General features: G+C 47.9%; 1 protein-coding gene across 2 annotated transcripts in view; it reads right to left on the bottom strand.

Annotated features, from left to right (window-relative positions):
- Positions 1-27,856, bottom strand: part of LOC115084727 — a 793,897-nt gene that overhangs the window by 390,052 nt on the left and 375,989 nt on the right. For both annotated transcript variants that reach the window (XM_029589965.1, XM_029589966.1), the window contains one exon: positions 19,381-19,417. In XM_029589965.1, coding sequence (XP_029445825.1) covers positions 19,381-19,417 — 37 coding nt within the window. The remainder of the gene's footprint in view (positions 1-19,380; positions 19,418-27,856) is intronic.

The following is a 27,856-nucleotide window of genomic DNA, read 5'->3' as shown; positions in this document are numbered from 1 at the left end:
GGAAGGTTAGCTATGGGGCGGAAGTTGTTAGGGTCCTTCGGGTCAAGGTTGGGTTTCTTTAGGAGTGGTGTGATTGATGCCATTTTGAGATCATCTGGGAAGGATCCTTGGGCTAGAGAGCAATTGATGATGTTTGTCAATGATGTGGCTATTGTGTCTGGAATAGATAGAAGTAGTTTGGTGGGGATGTGGTCTGCAGGGTGAGACGAAGGTTTCATTCTTCTCAAGATGGCTTGAATCTCAGTGGAAGAGACGGGCTCAAAAGTGTTTAGGCTGGAGTTTTTGAAGGTCGGGTGTTGATATGTTGGTAGGGCGTCAGCGGTATTGGAAGGCAGTTGAATTAAAAGATTATTGATTTTATTTTGGAAAAACTGAGCGAGTTCATCAGCTTTAGACTGTGCCATGTCGCCGGGGATTTCTCGCGGTATGGTTTGAGTGAGGCTGGAAACATAAGCGAAGAGAGCTTTAGCATCAAAGACCAGGTTGTGAATCTTAGATGCAAAATAATCTTTTTTTGATTTTGAGGTGAGGGCTTTGTACTGGTATAGTGTGGATTTGTATGAAGAAATGGTGATGTCACAAGGGGTTTTACGCCAAGTCGCTTCTTTCTTTCTTAAGCTTTGTTTTAGTTTTCTAAGTTCATTGGTGAACCAAGGTTGTCTGTTGGAGGCATTGGTGTGAGATTTTTTTTATAGTTGAAGGGCAGAGCTTGTTAGCTATATTTTCTGTTATGTTGTTCCAGGAACGAATGGCAGTGTTCGGGTCGGTGAGATCTAGTAGAGGGAGCTGTGAATCCAACTGGTTGTTAAGGTCTTCTGGGGAGCATCGCCTCCTGTATTGGAATGAAGGGGAGGGGATATTAGGAGTGTTGGTTTCTTTCAGGGCGAAAGAAGTAGAGATGAGAGTGTGATCCGACCATGGAACCTTTTTGTTCTTCAAATTGGATGTAGTCGTAATGCCTTTGTTGATGAAAATCAAGTCCAAAGTGTGACCCGCTTTGTGAGTGGGTTCGTTGACTAATTGTTGGAATCCCATTGCTGACATGGCTGTGAGGAGGGTTACGCAGCTGTTAGATGGTGAAGGATTGTCTATGTGCAGATTGAAATCTCCTAAAATGATTGGATTCTAAGATGATTGGATTCTGCACATCATCTCCTAAGATAATGTGCAGATTGAAATCTCCTAAGAATGGATTCTTGGCATAGCTGGTCTCATACTATGGAATGTGCTACTGGAGGAGCGCATTCCTTTGGTTCAGAAAGCTCCTTAAGGTTGCCAACTTATATGTTGCAAATTGTTTTATTTTGTGTTTGTGATATACTAGTCTATTATGTGTTTAATATATATGTATTTTACAAATTTTATGTAAGCTGTTACTAAGATTGGTGGATCAGTGGGCAATAAATAGTATAAATATTGTACATACTTTCTGAATCAAGTTCTCAGTTCTTGGTGGCTGGTTTTGAGCCAGGAGTGAACCTTAACACGATTCTAATCCCTAGCAGCTCCCTGCACCCTGGCCAGGGACTCTGACAATTGACAAGGTAGGGGACATTTTGGTGTCGATTTCACGGCCATCAACATCATGGTCCTTCCCAAGAGAGAGACAGCATTTAAAATCCTTACTGCAAAAGAAAATCTTGCAGTAAGGACTGTCCAACAATCCAATCCCACTGATTAGACCAGGGGTAGGGGTTGAGAAACTGCCAAGAGCAATGTGAAAAAAAAGTATTTAGTGCCAAAAATCTGGCTAGGATTCTAATAAAAGGGAAGTTTTTGCCAATAAACAAAAAAATTCATCACTGAGGCTAAGTTAGCCGCTGAGTCTTAATATTTTCTGTCATATTATGTAATTTCTTGGATTTCTGTCAGTTTCTTTTTCAAGATGTTCTTGATTTTTTTTTTAATTCATAAATTAAATCTAAACAAGCAGTTTTTAATCAGCTCAGTGAGGATATCTTGAGTCTCCACATCAAGATACTGATGCCAACCATAATGCAGTGCCTTTACTTGTGGATAATGCTGGCCAGACCTTGATAGCTCCTTCCTGTGCACTGATGTGTTCTCAGTACTGGCTCCTAAATGCTTTGTCACCATACAGCACACCAGTCCTCTTTACTGGAAGAGGAATATTCTTGCGCTGAGACTTATGAGTCATGGTGTAGGAGCAAGATCTTATTTATTTATTTATAATTTTTATATACCGACATTATTACATTAAAATGCAAATCATACCGGTTTACTTTTATTATCTTGTAATAAAAATGGAATCTCTGCTGCAAGGATGATTGGCAGCTAGCATCTTTCTCTGCACGAGAAAAAAAACTGCTTTATATACGGAAGGACAAGAACAATGAAGGCCTGTGTACACCTGCAAAACCAGAGCAGGCTACACATACCTATGGGCTGGGTTTAAAGCTTTGCTCCTCAAACCTGACAATCAGCATTTGTGAACTTAGAGACACATATTTCCAAACCCTGGTCAGTGTCAATCTGGCCTAAGACTGACCTGCTTCATTTGAAAACACACTGGTAGTGAGAACCAATCAGACTGCCCATCTGAAAGCTAATTGCTCTGTAATGATGAACCAAGAAATGCAGATGAATCCCTATAAAAGAGGAGAGACAAAGGACTGCTTTCGGGTGCATGTAACATCTGCAAGGACCCTCGTATTTCCTCTGCACGCCGACCCTAGGGGTGAATTTGGCAGCCCACCTCACTAAGCTGTAAGAATTCCCCTCAAAGCTAGGTTAACACCAAATGCAGAGCAGGCTAATCCAGCTACCTCCACGGCTGTGACACAGCACAGCAGACAGACCTTCCTACTGACAGATACAGATTCTACTGTAAGTTGGGCATTTATGTTCCTATGGATAGTCATAATATGGCATGGATAATTTTAAGTGCAAGATATGATTTGATATGCTAGTGCCTCTCTGATTTAGCAACAAATTGCCTATTTGTTATACTTTCTGAATCCATGATATTTGTAACATCTGACAGGTAATAAGTTGATAACAATAAGATGTTAGCCCTAACAAGATATCCATTATCTAAAACAAGTATTATATTTTGATACGCTTGGATCGGTTATAAAGATACAGATATATAAGTTATATGCAACAGCTTACAATTGTGTTTACTTCTGTAAAGTTGACTGCTCATCGTTTTGTCAAAGGCACAGACAACAATATTTGAGCAGAATTTTCAGCTATCATGGTGTATTTCTCCACTCTTGAAATTTCTTCTCAAGGACAATCAGTTTCTGGCATCAGGTTCTTTCAATAAAATCATGTTAGCAAACTTGCACTGATGGATAGCAAATGTAACAGGTGTTCTCACAGGACAGCAGTATGTTAGTCCTCACATAAGGGTGACATCATCAGGATGGAGCCCAATCACGGAAAACTTCTGTCAAAGTTTCCAGAACTTTGACTGGCCCCTACTGGGCATGCCCAGCATGGCACTAACCCTGCAGCCAGCAGGGGTCACCCTTCAGTCTTATTTGATAGCTACAGGCAGTGCCGAAAAAATAAAACAACAAAACGTTACAAACCCAACACCGTGGGGCGGCGGGCGGGTTTCGTGAGGACTAACATCCTGCTGTCCTGTGAGAACACCTGTTACAGGTAAGCAACATTTGCTTTCTCACAGGACAAGCAGGATGGTAGTCCTCACATATGGGTGAATACCGAGCCGAGGATGTCCGAACATGCACCAAATGTACCCAAAGACGTGCAACAGGCACAACAACTGGGGTGGAATTTGGTAGAGGGCATCCTGAACCCCACCGGGCAGGTGGAAGGGTGTAGGTACGTCACGTTGGAAATAGGTTACGCAGGACAGATTGGCCGAAGATGGAATCTTGTCTTCCGGCTTTGTCCAAGCAATTGTGGGCTGCGAAAGTGTGGAGAGAACTCCAGGTGGCAGCCCTGCAAATGTCAGGAAGCAGCACCGATCGTAGGTGTGCTACTGAAGTTGCCATGGCCCTCACAGTGTGTGCTTTAACACGGTCGTGAAAAGGAATGCCTGCTTGCTGATAGCAAAAAGATATGCAGTCCACCAACCAGGAGGAGAGAGTCTGCTTACCCACAGGTTGCCCTAATTTGTTGGGATGGAAAGAGACGAATAACTGAGTGTTTCTTCCTGTAGGCAACTGTACGGTCTAGGTAGAACGCTAGAGCCCGTTTACAGTCAAGGGGATGCAGAGCCTGTTCCCCTGGGTTGGAGTGGGGCCTGGGAAAGAAGATAGGTAGTATGATGGATTGATTAATGTGAAACTCCAAAACTACCTGAGGCAAAAACAGGGTGAGTGCGGAGTACTGCCCGGACCTGCAGGAGTTTAGTGTAAGGCGGATAGGTAACTAGGGCCTGTAACTCACTAACCCTGCGAGCTTAAGTGATAGCCAAAAGGAAAATCACTTTCCATGTGAGATATTTTAGGTCACAGGAGTGAAGAGGTTCGAATATTGGTTTCATGAGCCGCCAGAGAACCAGATTAAGGTCCCAAGAAGGGGCCGGAGGACTTTCAGAAAACTTGTTACGAGAGGTTGTACCGATATAGGGACATCCCAGACACCTTTAGGGAAGGCAGCTACCGCACTGATGGAAGAGGTCTGTAGACCTGATTCTGATAAATGCCAGGGATTGGACAGGAAAAAGGATCAAGGGATTGCAAAGAACACTATGATGTATACCTTTTCCATTTATAGGAATAAGACTTTCTTGTGGAAGGCTTCCGTGAAGCAATCAGGACAGGAGAAACCGAATCTGAAAGGTTAAGTGGTTGAAGGATTAACCTTTCAACATCCATGCAGTCAGGGACAAGGCCTGAAGATTGGGATGGCGTAGACATCCGTCGTTCTGAGTGATCAGAAGCGGGTCCGTTCCCAAGGGAATGTGCCTGCGGATGGAGAGATCCTGGAGTATGGGAAGCCACACTTGGCGTGGCCAGTGAGGTGCTATCAGGATCATGGTTCCCTTGTCCTGACGGAGCTTCACGAGAGTCTTCGAGAGAAGAGGAAGTGGAGGGAATGCATAAAGCAGACCAGCTGCCCACGAGAGGGAGAATGCATCTCTGGGCTGAGCGCGCTCGCTCCGAATGAGGGAGCAGAAATTGTCCACTTTGTGGTTCTGAGGTGACGCAAAGAGGTCTATTTGGGGATAACCCCATTGCTGGAAGAGAGAGGTCGCTACCAAGGGGTTGAGAGACCACTCGTGCGGTTGGAAGACACGATTCAGTTTGTCTGACAAGACATTGTGCACTCTCAGCAAATAGGTGGCCCTGAGGTACATCGAGTGGGAGAGTGCTTCCGCCCAAATCTGTGCAGCTTCCTGACACAGAAGGAAAAAGCCTGTGCCTCCCTGCTTGTTGATGTCCCACATGGCCACCTGGTTGTCCGTCTGAATCAGGATGACGTGATTTGATAGGCAATCCTGAAAAGCTCTGAGAGCATGTCGCATTGCTCGAAGCTCCAGGAAATTTATCTGGTGTTTGGCTTCCTCTAGAGATCAAGATCCTTGTGTCTGTAGATTGTTCACATGAGCTCCCCACCAGAGGTTAGAAGCGTTGGTGGTGAGAATGATTTGAGGATCTGGTAGGTGAAAAGGCAGTCCCTGGAGGAGATTGTTCTGATCTTTCCACCAGGCAAGAGACAGACTGAGTGCGTCGGTGATGTGGACAATGGTTGACAGAAGCTGAGTTGCTTGAATCCATGACGACCTCAGAGTCCAATGCATGAGCCTCATGGCCAAGCAGGCCATTGGTGTGAGATGGACTGAGGACGCCATGTGTCAGAGAAGGACAAGAAATTGCCGAGCTGTTGCTGTATACTGAGACTGCAACTGGTGATTCCTCAGGGTGTTCTTCCTGGGGATTTGAGGGAAGAGAATAGAGCAGTTTATGATATTTTTTCATTAAAAGCTGATAAAGTGCCAAATCTAGACGTCCTGGATCCCCAGACAAGGTTGGCATCGATGGTGACTGTGTTGGAACCGAAGATGGTGTCTTCGGTGGTCGCGATGTCACCATAGATGTCATCGGTTTAGGTACCGGCATCGATGTAATTAGTGACATCTGTATCGGTATCGACAGAGTCATCGGCATGGTGACCGGTGTTGGTGGGAGCACCGACATTGGTAAAGATACTGGCATCGGTTCAAGAACCAGCATTGGTGTTGACACCGGCATCGGCATCTGTTCTTTCAGGGCCTGGATTACCGCTTGTCTTATAAAATTTGACAATTCCTGCGATACAGCTGGTGTGGACAGAGCAGCTGCATGGTGTGGCGGTGTAGGCGTTGATATTACCTCCACAGATCCCTGTGGAGGTTCGATCGATGAAGGTGCAGGCCCTGGCATCGGAGTTTCCTGAGGTTTCTGCCGCTTAGCGGTTGGTTCCTCCGGGGAGAGGGTTGACGCTAGAGTCGGTGTGTGTCGATGTCTGTGCCGAAGTTTAGGCCTATGCTCGACTACCAACCTTATCGATGCCGAAGTCGATGGCGATGCTTGATCTCCTGATCCCTCCAAACGACGTTTTTTCAGTAAAACTTTCTTTGAAACTCCTGCCGGGGACGATTTTGTCGATGTTGAAGGAGAAGGAAGAAGGTGAAGGTGAAAGATGTTCCATCTTCTCCTGTCGAAGTTTTCTTCCTTTGGGAGTCATCTCTGCACATTGAGGGCAGGATGAGTCATCATGTTTATCTCCCAAACACAGAACACACTCAAGGTGTGGATCTGTGATAGACATTGTCCGATTGCATACCGGACATTTTTTAAATCCTGAAACTATCTTTTCCCGACAGCCGTCAATGAAAAGAGGGGAAAAATTCTGAGAGAGAGTTTTTACTTAAAAGTAAAAACGAGACTATGATTTCTCACTGGCCGGTGGAAATGTGAGAGAGATCCCTTATGGGAGAAAAATATCTTGAAAAATCAATGACTTTCTAGTCAGTAAGTCTGTGAGAAAACTCACAGGGCTCCTTGCTCTGCGATGCTTACAGCAGCGCGGAAAAACGAACACTGAAGAGAGACCCCTGTGGCAGAGAATATCATGGCATGCTGGGCATGCTCAGTGACCTCACAGTGCCAGTCAAAAGTTTCTAGAAACTTTGACAAAGTTTTCCCGCAATAGGGCTCCCTCAGTGATGTCACCCATATGTGAGGACTAGCATCCTGCTTGTCCTGGGATATTGTTTAAGATTTATATTTTATGGCATTTAAAAATATATATATTTCTACAGCTAATGGCTTTAAGCAGTATTTTCAGAAAACCACAATACCATATTTTAATTTAGTGAGGCTCCTTGTTATTAAATTACTTTATGTTCTAGGTTTTTATTATTTTATGCTTGCTTTATGGGTGGGGGGGGGGTTCCAATTTTAAATCTTGTTAGTATACGTTATATTTAAATATACATCGCTTTGATTTATTATTGTAAGAACATGCGATTAAGAAAAGCTAAACATGAGAGGAACCTGGCCTTTTTGATTTTGGCAATGATTTGTATGATCTTGCCCTGGGGACATTTAAGCACAGGCAGTTCAATTTGATGTATCACGAGACAGTTCTAAACAATAAGCACAGCAGTCGTGTTGAATGAATAAGAGCAGCAAGGGGATCTGTTGGAACCTGATTTGCTGTCCATCATAAGATAGACCAAAGCAAGGTTGAACTCAGTTCTGGCAAAAATACCTAACATCAATAAAAATATTTTTTAAAAAGTGCTATATAAAATGTTTAGAGACATGCAAAACAGAAAAAGAAGCACAAAAATAAGAAGAAAATAAATTTACAATGAATTTGCTAAGCAGCTTAAAAAGTAACACATATCCTTCTCTCACACAGAAGAAAAAAGACAAAGGAGACTCATGCAGCTACAGCCATGTGGGAATATCCACATATCAGAAAACCACCTCAGTTTTTCTGAGTTCTGAGAGCGTTTGTCTGTCTTGTCACCATATGACAACATCTTACTTGTGTAGCTGATTACTGTCCTGTTTGTCCAGGGGTATTCAAATTTCTACCTCTTGATATATTGTTCTTTGTATAAAACATCATTTTTTTTGTGGAAATCGGAATCTTTTTCATTTTCACCTTCCATGCAAGGAAGCAATCAAGTCTAGTCATTCAACTATGTAACAACTCAGGAAGTAAAAGGATTGCAAGGGTCGGGGAAGGTAGGAGAGCGAAAGGGCTGCCTGTTTCAGGTTTGTTTTATTTTAAAAGACATTAATCTATCTTTACAGACAGTTTAGTAAATATTTTCTCAGCTGCCTTAATTTTTCTCGTCTCCAAAATTAAGAAATAAAAATTAGTTAACTTTTCGTGTTTTTCTGATATTACAGTGATTCATGGAATAGTAACATAGTAAATGACAGCAGATAAAGGAAAATTAGTTCTTACCTGTTAATTTTCGTTCCTGTTGTACCACTGATCAGTCCAGACAGTGGGTTGAGCCTCCTTTCCAGCAGGTGGAGACAGACTAAAACTTGAAGGATGCCCTATATCAGGACAGAGCCTATCCTCTAACCCTTCAGTATAACATATGTCAAAGCAGAAAAACAACAAACCCAAGAATAGGGTCAAGCAAGTAACCATAAAGCTAAAAGGAGCAACTATAGAAAAAGTAGAAACATGGCATAACCATACGCTCTTGCATAAACTTGGTATAAAAAAATGACCAAGGCTTCCGGTGTAATTGCTCAGTAATCTTGCACAAAGTGAAATATGAAAATCTGCAAACCTGCAAGAAAACAAGCTTCAAGAGGACAAAGACAGACAGGGAAGGGCGTCTAGACTGATCCATGGTACTACAGGAATGAAAATTAACAGGTAAGAACTAATTTTCCTTTCCTGTACGTACCCGGATCAGTCCAGACAGTGGGATGTACCAAAGCTTCCCTAAACTGGGTGGGACCGAGACAGTCCCGCTCGAAGCACTTGCCGCCAAAAGGAACCGAAAACCGGAGCGTGCACATCCAGACGGTAGTGCCGAGCAAAAGTGTGCAGAGACGTCCAAGTGGCGGCCCTGCAAATCTCCTGTGGGGAGACAGATTGACTCTCCGCCCATGAAGTAGCCTGAGAACGCAGAGAATGGGCCTTGAGACCCTCAGGAAGCGGACAACCTTGACAAAGATATGCCGAGGAAATGGCTTCTTTCAACCACCGCACAATCATGGTCTTAGAAGCCTGTTTACCCCAGTTGGGGCCACTCCAAAGGACAAAGAGATGGTCCAATACGCGAAAGTCATTGGTGACCTGGAGATAGTGAAGCAAGACTCGTTTGACATCTAACCGACGAAGGTCGCCACCAGCCGTTCTCGCAATCTCCTCCGGAGAGAACGCGGGCACTTCTACCGACTGGTTGACATGAAAAGCGGAGACAACCTTAGGCAAGAAGGAAGGAACCGTCCTGAGAGAAACCCCGGAATCAGAAAAACGCAAGAAGGGCTCCAGACAGGAAAGCGCCTGGAGCTCGGAAATCCGGCGAGCAGAGGAGATAGAGACCAGAATGTAGAGATTACTTACCTGATAATTTCCTTTTCCTTAGTGTATGCAGATGGACTCAAAACAAATGGGTATAGTGTGCTCGTGCTAGCAGTTGGGAGACTGATCTGACGTCAGCACGGGTACATATACCCCCACAGGAAGTGTAGCAAATCAGTAATCTTCCTTGCAAAAGCTTTTATGGATATATGTGTGACTGACCGATCGATTAAATGAACAGGATTACCCTGACCAATTGATGGTAGCTGGAGACCGCCAGTGTACTCAGCCGGAAGGCGTCGACACCCGGCAGGGTGGATGCCCTATATAAGAAAACATGTCTTACCGTGAGTCGGCGAATCCCCATGTATACCGGCAGCCGGGCGGGATGCTGAGTCCATCTGCATACACTAAGGAAAAGGAGATTATCAGGTAAGTAATCTCAATATTTCCTAGCGTGTAGCAGATGGACTCAAAACAAATGGGATGTACAAAAGCTACTCCCGGACTGGGCGGGAGGCTGCCCGAGGACCGTTTAGAATTGCCCTCGCAAATGCTGTGTCCTCCCTGGCCTGGACGTCCAGACGATAGAATATGGAGAAGATATGGAGGGAGGACCACGGCGCCGCTTTACATATCTCTGCAGGCGACAGCATCTTAGTTTCTGCCCAAGAGGCCGATTGCGCTCTGGTAGAATGAGCCTTGAACTGTAGAGGCGGTGGCTTTCCTGCCTCTAAGTAGGCTGCCTTGATAACTTCTTTAATCCAGCGGGTAATGGTTGGCCGTGAGGCCGCTTCCCCTTGCTTCTTCCCGCTGTGCAGGACGAACAGGTGATCCGTCTTTCGTACTGCTTCTGACATTTCCAGGTATCTGGACAGCAGTCTGCCGATATCGAGATGGCGTAGCATTCGACCTTCTTCCGACTTCTTCAAACCTTCCGTGGTAGGCAAGGATATGGTTTGGTTGAGGTGAAAGTGAGAGACCACTTTGGGTAAAAAGGATGGAACTGTGCGAAGATGGATAGCCTCTGGAGTGATTCTGAGAAATGGATCACGGCAGGATAGTGCTTGTAGCTCTGAGATGCGGCGTGCTGAACACACAGCCAGCAAGAACACCATCTTCAAGGTTAACAAACGGAGAGACAGGCCTCGAAGGGGCCTGAAGGCTGATCCCGCTAGAAATTCCAATACTAGGTTGAGGTTACACAAGGGCACTGGCCACTTCAGTGGCGGGCGAATGTGTTTGACTCCTTTCAGGAAACGTGAAACGTCTGGGTGTTTGGCAATGCTGTTGCCGTCACTCCTGGGACCGTAGCAAGACAGCGCTGCTACCTGAACCTTGATGGAGCTGAGGGACAGACCCTTCTGAAGTCCATCTTGTAGGAAGTCCAAAATGATAGGAATCTTAGCGGCATGCAAATTGGTGCTGTGAGAGTCGCACCAGGCTTCAAAAACTCTCCAGATCCTGATATATGTTAGTGATGTGGAGAACTTGCGTGCTCGGAGGAGTGTATCTATTACCGGCTCCGAGTATCCTCTTTTCTTCAGTCTAGCCCTCTCAATGGCCAGACCGTAAGAGAGAATTGAGCTGGATCCTCGTGGAGGATGGGGCCTTGCCGTAGCAGGTCCCGGTATGGAGGAAGAGGTAGAGGATTCCCTGCCAGTAGTCTTCTCGGCCAGTCCGGGGCCACTAGAAGAACTAGGCCTCTGTGTCGCTGAATCCTGTGTACAATGGCGCCCAGCAGGGGCCATGGAGAAAAAGCGTATATAGCAGGATCCCCTGAGGCCACGGCTGTACCAGGGCATCGATCCCCTGGGCTCGAGGATCCCGCCTGCGGCTGAAATATCTGGGAACTTGAGCGTTGGACCTGTCCGCTAATAGGTCCATGGCTGGCGTCCCCCATTGTTCCACAATTATCTGAAAAGCTGTGGGCGACAGCTGCCACTCCCCCGGGTTTAGGCTTTCTCTGCTGAGGAAGTCTGCTGTCGTGTTGTCCTTCCCGGCGATGTGGACGGAGGAGATGTCTTGGAGATTTGCTTCTGCCCAAATCAGGGGAGTTATTTCTAGGGACACTTGTTGGCTTCTGGTGCCGCCCTGTGATTGATGTATGCCACCGTGGTGGCGTTGTCTGACATCACTCTGACCGCTCTGTCGCGAAGTCTGTGGGCAAATCGCAGGCACGCTAGCCTGACTGCCCGTGCCTCTAGTCGGTTGATGTTCCACCTTGACTCTTCTCTGGTCCACCGCCCTTGGGCGGTGAGTTCCTCGCAGTGTGCTCCCCATCCGTTCAGGCTGGCATCTGTAGTGAGCAGAATCCAGGTTGGGGAGGACATTCTTGACCCCCGGCTCATGTGGCCGGGCTGTAACCACCACCGTAGCTGATTCCGCACTCTGGTCGGCAGAGGTAGGTGTATGGTGTAGTTCTGTGATCGTGGGCTCCATCGAGATAGAAGGGCGCGTTGCAATGGTCTCATATGAGCCCGCGCCCATGGCACCACCCCCAGAGTGGATGCCATGAGGCCGAGGACTTGTAGGTAATCCCGAGCTGTGGGCCGGCTGGCGTTCAGCAGGACCTGCAGATGATTCCGGAGTTTTGACTTTCTCTTGGAGGTCAGGCTGACCTTGTCTTCTTGTGTGTCGAATTGGACCCCTAGTTATTCCAGCGACTGGGACGGCTGTAGGGAACTCTTGTTTATGTTGACTACCCATCCTAGGCTTTCCAGAAGCTATAACTCTGTTGGTTGCCCGGTGGCTCTCCTTCGGTGACTTTGCCCTGATCAGCCAATCGTCCAGATAGGGATGGACGAGAATTCATTCCTTCCTGAGTGCCGCCGCCACTACTACTATGACCTTGGTAAAGATCCGCGGCACGGTGGCTAACCCGAAGGGTAAAGCTCGGAACTGGAAGTGCCGATTCAGGACTTTGAAGTGTAAATAGCGCTGGTGATCCTGATGGATCGAGATATGTAAATAGGCTTCCGACAGATCTAGGGAGGTGAGAAACTCCACTGGCTGTACTGAATTCTTGACAGACCGCAGAGTTTCCATGCGAAAGCTGGGGACCCGTAGGTGTCGATTGACTGACTTGAGGTCCAGGACAGGCCTGAAAGTGCCCTCCTTCTTGGGTACTATGAAATAGATGGAATAATGCCCAGAATTTATCTCTCCTGCAGGTACTGGGATTATGGCTTTTAGGGCCAGGAGCCTCTGTAAGGTCACTTCTAGTGCCGCTTTCTTGCGCGGTGAACAAGGAGATTCCAGAAACTTGTTCGGCAGAAGCCAAAGAAAATCCAGATAATATCCTTCTCGGATGACGGCGAGGACCCACTGGTCCAAAGTGATCTTGACCCACCTGCGGTAAAGTGATCTTGACCCACCTTGCGATAAACAGGAACGCGTCACCACGGTGCAGCAAGTTGCAAATCGTAGGGACATGGCTGCTACCTCAAAGGCTTGTTTCAGAATGGTGTCCATGCGTCGGTCATGCGTATCCTTGAGGGCCGCTCCCCCCTCCACCGGAATGGTAGTGTGCTTCACAATTGCGTTAACTATGGCATCTACCTTGGGGCACGCCAGCAGCTCCTTGGACGCCAGATCCAGAGGGTACATGCCTGACAAGGCCCGACCCCCTTTGAATGAGACCTCCGGTGCCTTCCATTCCAGATCCATTAGCTGCTGTGCTGCTTGTAGGAGGGGGAAATGGTGAGCCGTTTGGCGCAGGCCCTCTAACAGGGGGGTTCATTTTTGGGTCCCTTGGGGTGTCCTGGCCCGGAATGGCCAGTTCCGATAGGCATTGTGAGACCAGGCCTGGAAGATCCTCTTTCCGAAAGAAGCATCTCATGGTCCGATAGGGTTCTATCTTCATGGGAAGTTCACCCTCCTCGGGGGGCTCCTCATTTTCCTCGGAGCAATCCGAATCCCCATAATCGGGGCTGTCGGGTGGCGAGTGGCCGCGCCTAGGTCTCGAGGGTCCAGGGGCTGGATCAACCGGGACGGAAAGACCCATTCGAGGAGCAGACTGCATCTGGACAAAGGCATATATCCCCTTGAATAATTCCACCCAGGAAAGCGAAGCCGGATCTGGCCGTAGGGGCACCAGGTCTCTCGAGTTCCCTGGCTGCTCACCGCGGCCTGCTAAGTCCGTTGTGTTCCCTGAGGAACCGCTGGGCTGGGACCGGTCCCCGTCCTGGAACTCCCATAGCCTCCTCACATTGGGCACACAGTGAGTCTGCTTCCTCGCTCTGTGTGGCTCTGAGGTTGCATGCTGAGCAGAGGCTTAGAGCTTTCATGCCTGATTCTGGAGGTGCCGGCTCTGCGGACGCATGGGCTCTCTTATGCTCCATTCGCCTTAAATGCGGTGTCGCCCAATGATGTGCGCCTAACAGCATGCGCCTAGAACGGGCATGTTATAACGTGCGCCTAGTAGCGGGCGCTAGCAACATGCGCCTAGTAGCGGGCGCTAGCAACGTGCGCCTAGTAGCGGGCGCTAGCAACGTGCGCCTAGTAGCGGGCGCTAGCAACGTGCGCCTATCGCGTGCGCTTAGCAACGTGCGCCTAGTTGGCGAAGGTGAGTAGGCAGGCAAAATGGCGACCTCCTTGGCGGGCTGCCACGTAGACAGGCCCAGTTAGTCCACACTTCCTCGGAGACCAAGTAAAGATGTACGCCTTACCTTGTCTTCGGCGCTTCCCGGCTGCGACCCGGGCGGTCTCCAGCTGCAGGGGGAGAGGGTGAGTACCTTCACCGCCACGCTTAAGGAAGTGCACCTGCTGCCTCTAGGCCGCGCCCGAACTCGTCTCACTCGGGGGCCAAGTCCACGCTGGGACCGAGGCTGCCTCTAGGCCGCGCCCGAGCCCTTCTCCCTCGGGGGCTAGGTCCCTGCCATGAACCGGCCACTGGACCGAGGCTCTTACCTCCGAGGGACCACAGAAGTCAGCTCGGGAAACTCAACTGGATGAGTGACCACCTGGTATCACCACAGGAGTGCGGGGCTCGTCTTCAGTAGGTTTCTTCTATGAATTTAGTCATTAGAATTTGGAAACACGCTCAGCGAGCGTGAGGTAGCTCCAAACTGCTTTGGAGACGGAAATTACTGATTTGCTACACTTCCTGTGGGGGTATATGTACCCGTGCTGACGTCAGATCTGTCTCCAACTGCTAGCACGAGCACACTATACCCATTTGTTTTGAGTCCATCTGCTACACGCTAGGAAAAGACAGTTTTGAGTGTTAGATCCTTGAGCGTAGCGTGGCGAAGAGGCTCAAAGGGAGCCGTACAGAGAGCACGAAGGACTAGGTTGAGACTCCACGACAGACGAAGGTGCCTAACACCCCTCAGGAAACTAATCACGTCCGGGTGAGCAGCTAAGGAATGACAGTCCACCCGACCCAGGAGAGAGCCGAGCACAGAGACTTGAACGCGTAGAGAACTGAAGGAGAGGCCCTTAGAGAGACCCTTCTGAAGAAAAGAAAGAACCAGAGAAATCGAGGCGGAGCGTGCCGGAACACCAGACTCCGCACACGCGGACTCAAAAACTGTCCAGATGCGCACATAGGCCAGAGAAGTCGAGTGCTTCCGGGCTCGCAGCAGGGTGGAGATGACCTCCTCCTTATAACCCTTGCGCCTCAGGTGACGCCGTTCAAAAGCCAGGCCGCTAGACAGAAGCGATCGGCCTGGTCGAAAAATACAGGCCCCTGGCTGGAGGAGACGAGGAAGATGACCGCGTCGCAGGGGCCTGTCCACCGCCAGATTGATGAGATCCACGCCCTCTGCGCCGTGCTCCCTCCAGAGGCTGAAGAACCGATTTGCCTTGGCATTGCGCAGAGTCGCCAGGAGGTCGAGGGTGAGGAGGACCCCACCTGTCCACTATCAGAGCCATGGTCGCGTCCGAGAGCTCCCACTCTCCCGGATCGAGAGACTGTCGGCTGAGGAAGTCAGCTTGAACATTTTCTTTGCCTGCTATGTGAGAGGCCGCCAGGCACTGTAGGTGGCGCTCTGCCCAAGAGAGGAGACGGCTGGCTTCCAAGGCTACCAGGGGATTGCGAGTGCCCCCTTGGCGATTGATATAGGCCACTGTGGTGGAGTTGTCTGACAGGACTCTTACCGCCTTGCTGCGGATCAGGGGAAGGAACTCCTGAAGAGCCAGGCGGACCGCCAAGGTTTCCAGTCAATTGATGTGCCAGCGCAACTGAGTCTGTGACCATATTCCCTGGGTGGATTGAGAAAGGCAGACCGCACCCCAGCCCAGGAGACTGGCGTCCGTGGTCACTATCGTCCACTGTGGAGCTTGAAGAGGCATCCCTTGCAGAAGATGAGGAAGAGACAGCCACCACTGTAATTCGTTGGCAGTAGAATCCAAGAACGGAAGGACTATGTGAAACTGCTCCGACACTGGCTGCCAACGGGATAGCAAAGCTTTCTGCAACGGATGCATATGAGCAAAAGCCCAGGGGACAAGGTCGATGGTGGAAGCCATGGATCCCAGGACCTGAAGATAATCCCAGGCGGTCGGAGAAGGTAGCGCGATCAGATTCCGGACCTGATTGATCAGCTTGAGGGCGCGCGCCCGTGGTAAGAAGACTTTGCCTACTCGGGAGTCGAAGTGGGCTCCCAGGAATTCCAACTCCTGGGAGGGCTGAAGCTTGCTCTTGGAAAAATTCACTATCCACCCGAGGAAGGCAAGGAGTTCCAAGATGCGATCCACCGCCCGTTGGCAAGAGGTCTCTGACTTGGCCCTGATTAGCCAATCGTCCAGATAGGGGTGGACGAGAATCCCCTCCCGGCGCAGGGCCGCCGCTACCACTACCATGACCTTCGTAAAGGTGCGAGGAGCGGTCGCTAGGCCGAAGGGGAAAGCTCGAAACTGGAAGTCCTGGTTGAGGATGTGGAATCGGAGATACTTCTGGTAGTCGCGGTGGATAGGAATGTGGAAGTACGCTTCTGCGAGATCGAGAGAAGCAAGGAACTCTCCGGGGTGGACCGCCACAATGACCACACGCAGGGTTTCCATGCGTAAGTGGAGGATCTTGAGGGCCCGATTGACCCTCTTGAGGTCCAGAATGGGGCGGAAGGACCCGTCCTTTTTGGGGGTATGGTGAAGTAAATAGAATACTGGCCTGCGCCAATCTCCCTTTCCGGAACTGGGACCACCACTCCCAGATCCAAGAATTTGGAGAGGGTCTGGACCACCGCGTCCCTCTTGGCTCTTCCGCAAGGAGAGAAGAGAAAGAGATCTGGCAGGTCACTGACGAGCTCGAAAGCGTACCCGTCTTTGATAATGTCGAGGACCCACTGATCCGATGTGATCTTGACCCATTCCTCGAAGAACAGGGAGAGGCGTCCGCCGAGGTAAGGAACCGAGGAATGGGTCAGCTGAACTTCATTGTGTGGCAGGTTTAGAGGTGGAACGCACGGGCTGGCCTTCACGAAAGGGCCGCCTGCCACGAAAGGACTGCGACCAGCACTAAGCTCGAGAAGAACCCCTCGCGGAGCCGCCCCGTCCCCGAGAAGCAAAGCGACGCTGGCCTCTGAAGCGAGAGCGGGAGGGCGCGAAGGACCGGGAAGACTTAGGGTGCTCCTCTGGGAGCTTATGGACCTTGTTGTCAGCCAAGGAGTACATAAGCTTCTCGAGATCCTCTCCAAAGAGCATCTTACCTTTGAAGGGCAGCGTGCCCAGCCGAGTCTTCGACGTCTGATCAGCCGACCAATGGTGTAGCCAAAGGAGCCTCCTGGCAGCCACTGCCGAAACCATCGCCTTCTCCTGCACACGGACCAGGTCGTAGAGGGCGTCCGATACGTAGGCGGTTACGGCCTCCAGACCGTTCAGCTTGCTCTGCCTCTACTGGCGGAAGATCCCGGGCACAGAGCAACTGTTGAACCCACTAAAGGCCTGCCCGCATCATGAGGCTGCTACAGCAAGACGCCCGAACCCAGAGGGCCAGAATGTCGAAGATGCGCTTCAAGTGAGCCTCCAACTTACGATCCTGTGAATCCTTCAGGGCCGTGGAACCTTCCACCGGAATCGTGGTGTGCTTGGCCACCGCAGAGACATAAGAATCCACCGAGGGATAACGCAGCAGCTCCAAACCCTCCTCCGGAAGGGGATAGAGTTTATCCATCGCACGCCCCACCTGGAGCGCACCCTCAGGGGCCTCCCATTCCCGCAGGATAAGGAGCTTGAGCATGGGGTGGAAGGGAAAGGCAGAGGCCGGAGCCCGGAGCCCCCCCAGGACCGGATTCATATCCTTAGGAAGCGAGGCCATGAGATTATCCACGGAAGGACTCTCCAGACCCAGCTCCTGCAGAACAAAGGGCAGGAGGGGCTCCAATTACGAAAAAGGCAAAGGGCTCTGGGGTCATCCCCCTCTGGGGGGGGGGGGGTACCCCCGGGACCACCCTCACCCGAACCGGTCCCTGGGGCTCCGCAGCCGGTCCGGCGGTCAACTCCGCTGAGCGAGGGATTTTTGGCGCGGGGGGGGGGGGGGGGGGGGGGGGGGGGGGGGGGGGTGGGGCTTTCGTCCAGCTCATGCAAGCTAGCTAAATAAGATTTGTGCATGAGGAGGACGAAATCCGCTGAAAAAGGGACCCTGGATTTGACGGTTTGGGGGGGGGGGGGGGGGGCGCGAGAGGAGGGGTTAGGACCCCCCTCTTGGGGACCCGCGGGAGCCAAAATCGGGAGTTAAATCAAAAAAACCCGGCCCTCCAGCCCCAGGGAGCACTGAAATCGGCCCAGACGAAAAATCCAATATGGCCACCGTTCCCGGGCTCTGCCGACCCGGGAAAGGCCTGGCCATGCCGGGAGGAGTTGAGCCCCGGGCTAAATTTGCTTGTCCTGCCGAGGAGAGACCTTCCCCACCCGGCAGGCAAGCAGTGCAGAGACCCTGCCGCGAAAAATGCAAAGAGGGCAGCCCACAAGAAAGGCAGGATGCCTGCCGGGACATAGCAGAGTCGCGGCTGAAGAAAAAAAAGTAGAAAAAATGGTTTGATTGACAGCCTGCACAGCAGGAGAGAGCAGGGGGGAAACCTGCTGCCTTCTGCTAGTCTGGCTGCCGGTTCAAGGCCTGCTCTGACCAGAAAATATAAAAAATGTTGGTCAACTGCTGCTAATAAGTTAGAGGTAGGTGAGTACCTGCAACTTTTTTTTTTTTTTTACTGAGCTAAGCAGCAGGTTCAAAAAACCCTCTCGGCAGCCAGAGGGGGGAGCGAGACCCAGAGAGACTCGGTCCCCACACCGAGAAGCATCCACGGACTCAGGCTATGCAGGGAATACCCCTCCTGCAAAAGGGGCAAAGCCCCCCTGAGCCGGGCAAGAGCTGGGAAATGAAACAGTCTCCCACACAGAAAGGGAAAAAGCACTAAAAATGAAAGGGCAAATTCCCTTGTCTGTTACTTTTTTTTTTTTTTTTTAAACAAGCGAGAACCAAAAGAAATACTTGCTTGAGCCTAGCAAAAGACAGATAGAAAGAGGCTGACTAGCCTAACGCAGAGAACCGAAGGGGAGATGCTGCACCTGCTGGAGACAGACGAATACTGAAGGGTTAGAGGATATGCTCTGTCCTGATATAGGGCATCCTTCAAGTTTTAGTCTGTCTCCACCTGCTGGAAAGGAGGCTCAACCCACTGTCTGGACTGATCCGGGTACATACAGGAAAGACCGAATGCTCCATCCAATTTACCTAGCAAGTGTTCAGGGATCTAATTGCTGCTCCTTGCAGGTTACCTACATGAAATGTTCTCCATAAAATGAGATTCTTCAATTATTCTCCGCCAAAATAAGCCTGATTTTGTTGAACCTTCTCAATCAGTAGCAAAGTTTTTGCCTGTATGTTGTCGAGTATAACTGTTAAGCTAACATCCCTAAATTTCAAACAATGAAACCATTTTCCATCCTTACCGGGTTTTCTGTTTCGGATGTTCAGCTGGTGGCTTAACTAGAAAAAAATTGAAATAAGAAAAGGTGAAATGAAATGCAAGACATTCATTCTTGGTAACTTCATAATTATATACCATACTCAATATTTTATCTGAATTCAAATATATACTTCATTTAAACAATAAAATGAACTATGCTCATCTTCAGATCTCTGTCATTGTTGCATAAGTCAGCTAATCATACATTTGACCAATTATATTTAGCAAGACTGTAGCAAAAAAAAAAAAAAAAAAAAAAAAAAAAAGAAATGCAGGGCTGAAAAAAACCAACACAAAAAACCATCTACCAAGTTGCTTAGAAACAAAAAATTTGACATCTCTCACTGGGTCCAGGTGGAATGACTGCTGCTAACCAAGACATGAGCTGGAAGAGCCACTAAGACAAAGAATGACTGGAATTGCTACTATCACCAGGGAGGAACACCAGGCCCGGTTCAGGTGGAAGAGCTGCCACTGTTAGAGAGCTGAGGCCCAAGGTGTGCAGAAGAAATGGGCCAGTATGTGTAGAAAACAGTTACCAGGGACAGAGCTGCACCCAGAAGCCAATGTTGGATTGTAGAAGAAGAGCACAGGAAAGGCTAGAGCCAAGAAAAAATAGTTGCGTGGAAAAGGGAAGCACAAAAAGTTACAGGAAAAATAAGATAAAAAGCAAAGTAATGTGAAAAAAGTTCAAACAATCCACAAGCTACAAATTAAACAATTTTTCTCCCCTGGTTCCTAATAATTTTTAACTGGCTAAGTTTTCACAACAGTTTTTTACATCCCTGAATAAATCTAGTGGAGCACTGAGAGGAGAGGGATCACCTTCCTGTGGCTGGAAAGAATCAGTAAGTACTGCCCTAGAGAAATTTTAAAACTTTAAAGTATTGGGAAGAAGTAAACTATTTGGGGTATATTTAAGTGTGTATGTTTTGTTTTAAATAGTCAGAAAGTCAGGCAACAAATAGAATTTTGTGTGTTTGTATTTCCCAAGCCTCCCACCCCTCTCCTACACCCCCCTAGCTCATCCTATAATTTATAGACAGGTGATACTTTCCCAACTTAAAAACATTAAAAAAAAAATTTAAAAAATTCCCCACACCTTATATAAAGAGTGATCATTCCCTTGTAGGTTACTACCAGATATATACAGGCAGATTCAGTAAAATGCACGGGAGAGCCGGTGCTCTGAGGCGAGCGCCCAGGCCACTTTCCTGGGCATGCGATTTTGTATTCAAATGATGGCCCACAGTAATGAGGCGCTAGGGACACTAGCGCGTCCCTAGCTCCTCCTTAATGGCAGAAGCGGTGGCTGTCAGCGGATTTGACAGCAGACGCTTAATTTTACCGGCGTCGGTTGTCGAACCTGCTGACAGCCACAGGTTCGGAAAACAGACGCGGGCAAAATTGAGCGTCCATCTTCCAACCCGCGAGCTGATTTAAAAAAAAAATTTTTTTTTTACTATTTTTTTAATTTTTTATTTTTGGGGCCTCAGACTTAATATTGCTATGATATTAAGTCAGAGGATGTACAGAAAAGCAGTTTTCTCTACTTTTCTGTACACTTTCCCGGTGCCGGCCAAAATTAACTCCTGCCTTTGGGCAGGCATTAATTTCTGAGTGTAAAATGTGCAGCTTGGCTGCACATTTTACTTTCTGTATGGCGCGGGAATAACTAACAGGCTCATCAACATGCATTTGCATGTTGCGGGCGCTATTAGTTTTTGGGGGGTTGGACACGCATTTTCCTCGCGCTATTACCCCTTACTGTATAAGGGGTAATAATAGCGTGTTGAAAATGTGCGTCCAGATGGCAGCTAACGGTGCGCTCGGCATGAGCACACCGTACTGAATCGGCCTGATAGTAAATACATTAATACATTTAAAGTACCCTAATTGTACGCAATCCTATACCCATAGCAACCTAAAACATGACTAGGAACTGAACAAATTTAAGATGAAGGCAGCAGTCCAGCAGCAAGAGGCAGACCTCCCAGTCTTTTGCTCTTAGTGTCAAATGTATGATTTCTTACCCACCGTGAGAAATTGTAAGTGTGGCATCAGATGCAAAGAGCGCCTGTCCCTCATAGAACGAGTCCGATCTCTGGAGGCTTGAGTGGTAGGCCTGGAGGAGCTGAGGCAGACAGAGAGGTAAGATAGATGAGACCTTCACGGACATAGGTGCCAAGTCCCAACTTCAGTCTGGCATCCCTGGTGCTGCCTTGGAGGAGGAAGGTCTCATGATAGGAGAGCATCAATCTGATGCAGCAGGAAATGATCCTGCTCTCCATGTGGTGCATTGTCCTCTCGCACAGAGGATGTGTCTTACAGGGCTTCTGCCAAGGAAGGAAGGATTAGCTCGACTAACATAGCTGGTGATTCGATTATTAGGAATATAGACTACTGGGTGGCTGGAGGATCACCTGGTAATATGCCTACATGGTGCGAAGGTGGCGGACCTCACATGTCACCCTAAATAGGATTTTAGACAGTGGCTGGGGAGGAGAAGGCTAATCGTGGTACATGTGGGCACTAACATAGGAAAATGTGGAAGGGAGTTCTGGAAGCCAAATTAAGGCTCTCCGGTAGAAAGCTGAAAACCAGAACCTCCAGGGTAGCATTCTCTGAAATGCTCCCTGTTCCACGCACAGGTCCTCAGAGGCAGGTAGTGCTCTGGAGTCCTCAATGTGTGGATGAGAGCGATGGTGCAAGGAAGAGGGATTCAGTTTGTATGGAACTGGGAACCTTTTGGATAAGGATGAGTATTTTCTGAAGAGATGGGCTCCACCTTAACCAGGGTGGAACCAGGCTGCTAGTGCTAACCTTAAAAAGGAGATAGAGCACTTTTAAACTGGAACAAAAGGGAAAGTTGACAGTCGCTCAAGCAGTGGCATGTTTCGGAGGGAGTTATCTTCAAAGGATACTACTAATGAAGCATTAGAGTTAAGGCATCCCAACACAATGGTTCCAATATTAAGAAAACTTGCCCAAGTGCCTATAATTAAGAACTCACCTGAGCTAGAAGATTCTAATTTATCCCTGTCAACTGAAAAACAAAATGTAAAAAAACAAAATACATACTTTGAAATGTTTGTATGCTAATGCCAGAAGTCTAAAAAGTAAGATGGGAGAATTAGAGCGTATAGCAGTGAATGACAGACTTGACTTAACTAGCATCTCAGAGACATGGTGGAAAGAAGATAACCAATGAGATAGTGCTATACCGGGGTACAAATTATAAAGCAATGACAGAGAGGAGCATATTGGTGGCGCTTTATGCCCGGGTTGGCATAGAGTCCAAAAGGATAAAGATCCTGCACTGACTAAAATCCTATTTAGGTGACATATGAGGTCACCTGATCACTTAACACAGATTCTAAAGGAATTACATTGGTTACCAATAACTTACAGAAACCAGTTTAAAACCTTAACATTAATTCATAAAACATTATACAACGATAAAGTCAAATGGCTCAACACAGCCCTTCATTTCCACACACCACAAAGAAATATGTGCTCAGCAAATAATGGTATGTTACCTATTCCCTTCCCAAAATTGGCACATTTAAATACCATAAGAGAGCGAGCTCTATCCTAAGCAGGGACCAGCACTTATGGAACTCTTTACCACCTGACCTAAGATTAGAGGCAAACCCACAAAGTTTCAAGAAGAAAATAAAGACATGGTCATTCCAGAAAGTTTCACATAACCAGAACATGACAACCCTATCACAACCCTAAGTTTCATTATTTTAAATTTCATTTTATTTCCACTTATTAGATGCCATTTGTTACATATGATATTTTTTATCTATTTAGTTTTGATTTTATCCATTGGATTGCTTTTTTTTTACTTCCACAAGATTTAAAATTCTGTTCATTTTATTTGAATGTATTTTAATTAATTATGTAATTCACTGTGTATCTATCTAATTGTGTTTCTTATATTTCTATGCTGTAAACCGATGTGAAGTTCCCACGAACCCTGGAGGTATATAAGTGATCAGCTGACCGCATGGTACATAAAAACGAATAAATAAATAAATACAATCAAATCTTTATTGGTAGAAATCCCTTGTGTGTTGGGGAAGAGAATAGTGCATTAAGAAAGGTGGAAGGAAGGCAAAACGATTACCAGCATGGTTAAATGGTGAGGTGAAAGGATATTTTATCCAAAAGATCTTCATTCAAAAATTGGAAGAAGGATCCATCAGAAGAAAATAGGATAAAGCAGAGTTGCTTACCTGTAACAGGTGTTCTCCCAGGACAGCAGGATATTAGTCCTCACAGATGGGTGACACGGAACACTTGTTAAAGTTTCTAGAACTTTGACTGACAAATTGAGCATGCCCAGCATGCCACCATCCCTGTGGCCACACGGGGTCCCCCTTCAGTCTCATTTTATAGCAAAAAGCACAAGAGAAAAATAAAATAAGACGTCAGCGAACCCAACTCTGTTGGGTGGCAGGCAGGTTTCATGAGGACTACCATCCTGCTGTCCTTGGAGAACACCTGTTACAGACTGGATGGGCCGTTTGGTCTTCTTCCGCCGTCATTTCTATGTAAGCAACTCTGCTTTCTCCCATGACAAGCATAATGGTAGTCCTCACAGATGGGTGAATAGCAAGCTGCAGGCTGTCCCTGAAACACTCTGGGCCAACTAGCACCCAATAATGTGCAACACGCACAACAGGGGCTGTTGGCAACAGCGTGGCAGCCTGCACATCATACTGGGCCCTAGGTAGGAAGAGTTGGGTTGTTATACTGGAAATAAATTACAGAGAACAGACTGGCCAAAGAAGCTGTCATGTCGTCCATCCTTGTCCAGGCAATAAAGGGTTGCGAAGGTGTGGAGGGAGCTCCATGCCACAGCCTTGCAGGTTTCGGTAATAGGGACTGCCTGGAAGTGCACCACTGACGCTGCCATGGCCCTTACTGAGTGCACTTTCACTCATCCCTCGAGCGGAACGCCTGCTTGCTGGTAGCAGAAAGCAATATAGTCCGCCAACCAATTTGAGAGGGTCTGTTTGCCCACCACAACTCCCGGTGTGGTCCAAATAAAAGGCGAGAGCACGCTTGCAGTCCAAGGTGTGCAGAGCCCGTTCACCTGGGTATGAGTGTGGCCTCAGGAAAAAGGTGGGCAACACAATGAACTGATTTAGATGGAAGTCATTCACTACCTTAGGCAGGAATTTGGGGCGAGTTAGAAGAACCACCCTGTCATGGAAGAACTTCATGTAAGGGAGGTAGGTCACTAGGGCCTGCAGCACACTGACTGCGAGTGGAAGTAACTGCCACGATGAAGAGAACTTTCCAAGTGAGTTGCTTGAACTCGCAGGAGCAAAAAGGCTCAGAGGCCGCATGAGCCATGACAGCACTATGTTGAGGTCCCAGGCCACAACAGGAGGATGTAGTGGAGACTTCAGCAGAAGTAAGCTTCTCTTGAAGCGCCCTACCAAGGGCTGGGCCGAGACTGGGGTATTGTCCACCCCTCGGTTGTAGGCGCTAAAGGCACTCAGATGTACCCGGATTGAAGTTGTCTGTAGACCAGACTCCGAAAGGCACCAGAGGTAGTCCAACAGCCTCGGCATGGAGCAAGAGAAAGGGTCAAGGCCTTCCTGTGTGCACCAAGAGGAGAACCTTTTCCATTTCGCCCGATACGATTTCCGCATGAAAGGCTTTCGCAAAGCTACTAGGACCCACGAGACACTATCAGAAAGGTCGAGGGACAAAAAAAAAAAAAGAAAGAGTGACAGATTCGGAGGAAACTTTTCTTGGGAATGAGTCAAGAAGTCAGACAATTGGGTGGTCAAATAAATATTAGATATCCCTGTAAATGCATACTGAAATTAGAAAATAAGAGATATATTTTCTTTGAACCAGCCCAGTTAAGGCATTTGCTGGATAATTGTATAGTAGAGGCTAGTATTACTTAACCTTCAGGTGTGGTATGAAGTAGAAAGAATGGTATACCTCCTTAAGTTATTTTTTTTATATCTTTTCCTATATGGTATTGTTCTAATAAATTCTTGGATCTCCCAATTACCTTATGACCTTACTAGCAGGAAAAGTATTTTTATTGTAAACTGTGCGTTCAATGTAAATTTGTTTTTTTTTTCCTTTATAATATTTACTTTAATATGAAGTGATGTGAGATAACATGCTTAATGCAACTTTTCTGTTTGTAATTAAGAAAAATTGAATAAAGAATTAAAAAAAAAAAAAGGGGTCGAGGGACTGCAGTATCAGCCTTTCAACATCCAGGCTGTTAGGGACAGCAACTGGAGGTTCAGTGGCGTAGCCTGCCTTGATCCTGTGTTACGAGGTCGGGCAAGGTGCCCAAGTGAAGAGGCTCCTGGACAGAGAGGTTGTGGAGAATGGGAAACCAGACCTGATGTGGCCAATGCGGAGCTATGAGGATCCTGGAGCCTCGGTGCTGCTGTAGCTTCACGAGAGTCTTGCCCATTAGCGGAATCGGAGGGTACGCACATAGGAGTGGGTGAAGGCATCTACGGCCAGTCTCTCCCGGTCCCCGTGCAGGGAGCAGAATCGGTCCACCTTGTGGTTCTGCGAGGACGCAAAGAGATCCACATTGGGCTGACCCCACCGGTGGAAGATCCTGTCTACTACACAGGGGTTCAGGGACCACTCATGGGGCTGGAATGTTCGGCTTAAAGCAGTTTGCCACTACATTCTTGGTGCCTGCCAGGTAGATGGCTCGCAGAAGCATGGCATGCGACAGGGCCCAGGACCAGATCTGTGCCTCTTGGCAAAGCAGATAGGAGCCCGTGCCCCCCGTTTAAGTACCATGCGAAGGAACCGCTGAGCTATGGCTAACCCCCAAGTACCACATGGCTACCTGGTTGTCAGTCTGGATCAAGATGACTTTGTTGGATAGGCAGTCCTGGAATGCGTAGAGGGCATACTGCATCGCCCGGAGTTCCAGGAAGTTGATCTGGCAGGCCGCCTCTGTCGTCGACCAAAACCCTTGTGTCTGTAGGCCGTTGTCATGGGCTCCCCAGCATAGGTTGGAGGCGTCCGTGGTCAAGGTCACCTAAGCAGCCTGGGGCTGAAAAGTAAATCCCTTGCTCAAATTGGATTCCTGAGCCCACCAGGTGAGGGAGAGCTGGAGCCTTTGGGGGTCATCTGAGCACATCTTGGGCATAGACAGACGTCACTGGGAAGGCCCAAGACACAGGATGCAGACGTCGTGTGGGTCCGTTATGGACATCGTCCGCGGATACTCAGAGCACTTCCGAAACCTGGTCGCCATGAAAAAAAAAAAAAAAAGAGGCGGCATGCAGTCAGTGACCGTCAGTAACCGAGAGGTAAACAGTCTGGAACAGACTGCAAAAAACGCGGACGGACTTACCGGACTTCAAAGTATACCATGTGAGGAAAACCTCTCACAGAGCTCCAGTAACTGCGAGGCAATCGCTGCACGGAAAAAAAGACTGAAGAAGGACCTCATGTGGCTTACAGGGTTGGTAGCATGCTGGGCATGCTCAGTGTGCCAGTAAAAGTTCTAGAAACTTTGACAAAAGTGTTCCATGACAGGGCTCCATCTGCTGATGTCACCCATCTGTGAAGACTACCAAATTGCTTGCCCTGGGAAAAAGCATAAGCATTGGCAAGCTAAATGTAAGACACTGTAAGAGACTAAGAGAAAATTTGAAACGTTGGCCCTAGAGACAAAAACTCACAATAATAACTTTTTAAAATATATTCAAAGCAGAAAGCCTGTAAGAGAGTAGTTTGGACCATTGGATGATCAAGGGGTTAAAGGGGCACTTTGAGAAGATAAGGACATCGCGGAAAGATTAAACGATTTCTTTGTTTCAATGTTTACTGAAGTGGATGTTGGAGAGATACCCATTCTGGAGAAGGTTTTCAAAGGTGATTAAGATCAACTGAACCAAATCACAGTGAAACTGGAAGATGTGGGGTATTTGGATTTTTAGAAGGCATTTGACAAAGTCCTGCATGAGAGGCTTCTTTAAAAACTAAAAAGTCATGGGATTGGGGGCAATGTCCTTTTGTGGATTGCAAGCTGGTTAAAAAGACAGGAAACAGAGAGTAGGATTAAATGGTCAGTTTTCACAGTGGATAAAGGTAAAGAGTGGAGTGCCTCAGGGATCTGTACTTGCACTAGTGCTTTTTAATATATTTACAAATAACCTGGAAAGGGGTAGGAGTGAAGTGATCAAATTTGCGGATGAGACAAAATTATACAGAGTAGATAAATCTCAAGCGAAATGTGATAAATTACAAGAGGACCTTGCAAGACTGGAAGACTGGGCTTCCAAATGGCAGATGAAATTTAACATTTCCAAGTGCAAAGTGATGCATATAGGGAAAAATAACCCTTGCTGTAGTTACACAAGGTTAGGTTTTATCTTAGGAGTTACAACCCAGGAAAGAGATCTACCCGTCATGGTGGATAATACATTGAAATCATC

Source organism: Rhinatrema bivittatum, chromosome 2, assembly GCF_901001135.1.
Source record: "Rhinatrema bivittatum chromosome 2, aRhiBiv1.1, whole genome shotgun sequence".
Lineage (NCBI taxonomy): Eukaryota > Metazoa > Chordata > Amphibia > Gymnophiona > Rhinatrematidae > Rhinatrema > Rhinatrema bivittatum.
The sequence above is the reverse complement of the archived record's forward strand: the minus strand, read 5'-3'. Positions and strand labels throughout refer to the sequence as shown.